Raw genomic sequence first — 5,115 nt, forward strand, 5'->3', positions numbered from 1 at the left:
TTATTATTATGCATTGGTGAATGGGTTTCACAAAGACGGTATTATTCCATTATAGTTGCCTGCCACCTTGTGGCCAAATTGTGCAAAACCATTTATTTTTACAGTAATAAAGCAGGAATGGGTATGTCAGCAGCAAGACTGTATGAAACGTTTGTGCCTTACACACTTCTAAATGCAAAAACAATAAAGACCTTTTCTGCTGACGTCCTGTGTTCTCTTGTTCTCCAAATTCTATTATAAGAAATAGCTCTTACTTACACTGGTCACTTACTAACAGGATTTCCTCAGTAACGGATAAGATATTGTCCATAAGAGGCGGTGCATGCGGAGGAATTGCATGTTGTAAATGCAGTGTCAGCGACTCTACGTGGCGATAATGGAAGCCGGTGGAAAGCGGAATGTGGAGAGCACGAGGAGGAGCTGATTTTAATCGGCAAACGACACGTCCACGGAATCCAAGTGTAGCCTGTCACTGATGCAAACATACGGGGCTGTGCTGCTCTCATCAGCCGGGGTGGGTCTCATCATGGAGCGACCGCTAACCGCCGCTGCGAGAGGTACAGGCACGTTTCACTTCTAGCTTTTCTAGTACATCCTTACTGTTTGCCTTGGTGGTCATTAAATCATACAAGCATCCATTAGTACAGTGCACATAAAAAAAGAAAAGAAGAACAGGCTTCATTGGTCAACTGTCAGACTCCTCATTTTTTATTCAAACAGTATATTTCGTTGCTGTATCATTCTTGAGTTATCGATTTGCCTCTCTAATGATTCATGAATCGTTGGACTGTGGTGACAGGTGTGCCAAAGCGATCCAGTGAAGCAGTTAATATGATCGCAACACGGATTCTGTTCTTGCTCATCCTCCCTTCACTGAGTCTGTGTGCTCCACAAATTCAGCGAACGCGCAGGTAGGCCTCATTAACGCTATACTCTGCTGTACTGTACTCTACTGCACTATGACTGTAAATATATTATAGTGTCGGTGCCCCCTGTGGGCTTTTACTGATAAATGTAAAATATTTAGAGAGGATGTACTGGATGGTGAGATATCATCCAAGATAGCCTATTGTGAGGTGCAGTAAATGGTACCATTTGCTCATTTAGATGTAAAAAAAAAAAAAAGTAGAATATGTAAAATGCATCTGATATACATTTTTACTTAAGTATTATTTTACATTTATTTAATTATTATTACTACTTTTACTACTATCTCTTAGAAAATGTGAAATGCTAAATCAATAAAGTGAAATGCTATATCAAATATTCTATGTGTGTTTTGACAATTTAGTTGCGTAATTTAAGTAATAATTTAATAATGACAGACAAATCAAATAGAATGCAATTGACTGAATCCACATGAACAGTTTTTTTTTCACAATTGGCCTACAGGCTAGATTTATTAAATACTTGACTTGAAAAAATATTTAAGTGAATTATTGTGGATTATATAATATTAATTCAACTAACTAAATGAATTAATGTATATTAAATTTGCATATTAGATTTAGATTAGGCTATATTCAATCTGAACAATTGTATATTTGTACATATCTCAGAATTGTACATCTGTAATTAACATCTTGAACTGTATAGCTGTAAATGACATAACTGTACATTCATAAATCTATATATATATATATATATATATATATATATATATATATATATATATATATATATATATATATGTGTGTGTGTGTGTGTTCTGATTCTGATTTACCATAATGGATGAAGTATTTTGATTAGGATAGATAGATATAATAGTAAAATATGAAAAAATCTGTATCTTGGCATTGATATGGCCTGAAACATTTACACATTGTTCACAGATTTTTTTCTAAATGTGAAATAAATGGCCCATTTTTCTTCTGATTGTTGTTTTCCAGTGATGACATTGTTGTACCAGACCTTGCAAATCCTTTTGGGTCCAGCGAAGACAACCGCAGGTTAATTTTTTTGACTACATCTCCCTGGGTCTTGCTTTACTATCTTCAAACCCGCCTGATCAAATAAGGTAGTACAGTTGCCCCAAGGTTCAAAGTTCGATGTCACATCAGAGATAATGCTGAGATTTCCACAGCTGACACACTGTCATGCTGAAGAAGCCATAGCTAGAAAAGCTGCCAAAACAAAATGTTGTTGTGCCTTCCAACTTATTTAAAATGACTTAACAAGTCCTAACGAAAGACATTATACAGTTGTGCATGTTTAACACAATGGTGCCAGAATTTATCTTTAAAGTGTAAATGTTAAAATGTTTCAAGTTAGGAAATCAAATTACTGTATGAATTCAGATCCTTGCTATTTTCCTCTATAAAAAGTGTAATGATATTAAGCGAAACTAAAGTGGCCTATTATCTTTGATTCTGTATGACAGGCTCTTGCAAAGCTACATCAAGAGCAGCCTGAAGGAAGGACAGACCAGTCCAGAGCTGAACACAAGGGAGCAAGGTTAGCATAGTTCATTATTAACATGGCCTCTCAGTAAACTGCTTTTATTTCCACTACTTCTGTGTGTTTTTCTATTTTGCATACAATTTCATTTCCAATCATTTCAGTGCTATTTTGAAAATGTTCATAGATTTATTTTCTTAAATACACAGCAGATTATCTAAATACATCAGTACAGAGCCTTCTCAGGTTTTTATAAGCTTCTTATTGTATGATTTGTTCTCTTCTTGTCACAGAGATATTCTTCCTTTTCTCCTTGTATGACTATGACAGAAGTGGGCAGATGGATGGCCTTGAACTGATGCAACTACTGACAGATTTCCTGACTTATCATGAAATGATGCCAAAGTCAGCAGATTATGTGAGTGCTGCTTAGTTTTGTCACAACATTCAAAGTAAAAAGCCCTTGAATTCTCTTATGACTTGAACTCATTTACATTTTACAGTCAAACCGAAATGTATTCAGACCCCTTCAACATTTCACACATTATCTCAGTTTATTCGATATAGTTTATAAAATGCTAATAAAATATGACAGTTAAACTGTGTCAGAACAAATTCATCTTGATAATGTCACATAACACTTAAGCAAAACATGGTCTGGTCAAAGTGTCTGAATAATTTTTGGTCCCAAATTATTATCAATTTTACTGCTAGTCCACTGTATGAAGAATTTTTGGGTATAATACATATGTCATAGTTTACTTTATTTTGCTATCCTCACTTTCATAAATAAACTATAGTGTCCTGCACCCACTTGTAAAAAACAATATCAAAAATGATATATGGTGTCTGAATAATTTTTGGTTTGACTGTAGGTTGTATCTTTGGTGGATTATCTGCTACAAACTCATGATTTGAACCAGGATGGACTGCTGGTTCCTTCAGAGCTGTTATCATCCACCATAAACCATCGGCAAGAAAACAACATTGCTCCCCCTGATCCACCTGCTGAGGAGGCCTTAAATCAGGGACAAACACATACAGATTCAAAGGATGGAGTTTCCGAATCTCACCAACAAGATGCAGAGGTCAACCAAGTGTCTGAACATGAAAATGAGACTTCAGACTCAGCTAAAGAAGAAAACGTGGAGGCTGAGAGTCACAAGCAGATACCTGAAAAGCTTGAAGAACAGCAGGACCGACTGCAGCCTCCAGAAGAGCAGGAGTTGCAAGATGATCATCAGGAACAGAAGAACATACCAGTACATCAAGGGCAACCCGAGATATAATGCCAATTTAAGCATGAAGTGCAACTTTAGAGACTTGTACAAATCAGCCACACTTTTGAAACCCACTTACCTGCTGCATATACTGTACTGTATGACTGATGCATAATTTAAATCTGGACATACTAAAAGTTATGGAAGTACAAGAGCATGTGTGTATGTTAGCATTGTGGTACGCATCAAGTTATTGTGAATCCTCTGAACTGAGTAATGGAACCCAAACACATAATCATCTGAATATGTAACGCTCTGTTCAAACTATGCAAACCCAGCTTGGATTTACTGAGTGTTTATTGCAGGAATCTAGTCACAGCCAACTTAGCAACCATTGTTAGAGTTTTGTACCCAACTCGGTAACACTTTATAATAACTTTCATTAATAAATCATTAACAAACATTATATAATGTTTAACTAATCATTACTTAATATATATTCACATATCTAGAAATATGAGAACATGTGCTTGTTATTGTTAACTAATGAACTTATTAAACTTTACCAAATGATTAACAGATCTTTAATGTAAATTGAAATGCTTACAAATGTCATTAAACTTTCAATTCATATCATGGATTTTTTTTTTTAATCTTCAAATGATTTTGACAGATGGTTTACAATGATTTAAAGCTTGTTTAATAAATCATTAACAAACATTATATAATGCTTAACGGATCATTAGTTAATGTTTACAAATGTCATTAAACTTTCAATGCATTTTAAAAATCTACAAATGATTTTTACAGAAATTATACAATATTTACAAGCTCAATGTACTTTTGAATGCTTACAAATGTCATTTAACTTCAGTTCACATATTAGCTAATGCTCAGTTTTACATTTACAAATGTGAAAATATAGCTGATAGGCACTTCACAAACTATTCATGTTAATATATTCATCTCATAATCACAGTCTGTAAAGGTCATATATTTGGTCTTTGTTGTGTTGACTTCCATTGGCACATCTCAAATCATTTGTTAATAATTTGTTAAGGTTTTTGCAGTACCAAATCTAAAGTGGAAACTAATCATTAGTACCTTTATGAGCAGTCATTTTGATGGCAAAAAGTGTCCCAAATGACCGGAATTCACCCTATTTTCTCATCTTTACAAATAATTTATTGCTCATTTGTTCATGTTTTTGCAGTACCCAATCTAAAGTGGAGACTATTCATCATTTCTAAATGTTTATAAACATTTACTAATTTTTTTAGTATCTTTATTAGCACTGGACTTTTAGCTACTTTAACAATGTTTGTGTAAACGGTGGTTAGTTAGGTTTAGCTAAATGCTTGCTAAAGACACATCACACACTGTAATTTGGGTGCAAAACAGGTTATCATTACCTCAACACTTATTAGTATGCTATTGTGTATCATTAAAGAATATTCCTCGAGTCATACATCAACAGGAGAGGGGGGGGGGGGGGGGG

At 34.5% G+C, this 5,115-nt stretch overlaps 1 protein-coding gene across 3 annotated transcripts; it reads left to right on the forward strand.

The window, feature by feature from the left end:
• The first annotated feature begins 232 nt into the window (after positions 1 to 232).
• Positions 233 to 4,078, forward strand: LOC107594850 (cell growth regulator with EF hand domain protein 1-like). Of its 3 annotated transcripts, none has more exons than XM_016285058.1 (6): positions 233 to 563; positions 800 to 911; positions 1,890 to 1,949; positions 2,381 to 2,454; positions 2,691 to 2,815; positions 3,321 to 4,078. In XM_016285058.1, the coding sequence occupies exons 1-6, from the start codon at positions 476 to 478 to the stop codon at positions 3,684 to 3,686; spliced, it is 825 nt and encodes a 274-aa protein (XP_016140544.1). In that variant the 5' UTR covers positions 233 to 475; the 3' UTR covers positions 3,687 to 4,078. The 3 variants fall into 3 exon arrangements, with proteins under 3 accessions (XP_016140544.1, XP_016140542.1, XP_016140543.1); XM_016285056.1 differs by having other exon boundaries at positions 235 to 563; positions 3,273 to 4,077; XM_016285057.1 differs by having other exon boundaries at positions 243 to 557; positions 3,273 to 4,075.
• The last annotated feature ends 1,037 nt before the right edge of the window (positions 4,079 to 5,115 follow it).

This window comes from Sinocyclocheilus grahami, unplaced genomic scaffold, assembly GCF_001515645.1.
Source record: "Sinocyclocheilus grahami isolate Dianchi unplaced genomic scaffold, SAMN03320097.WGS_v1.1 scaffold191.1, whole genome shotgun sequence".
NCBI classification, from domain to species: Eukaryota; Metazoa; Chordata; class Actinopteri; order Cypriniformes; family Cyprinidae; genus Sinocyclocheilus; species Sinocyclocheilus grahami.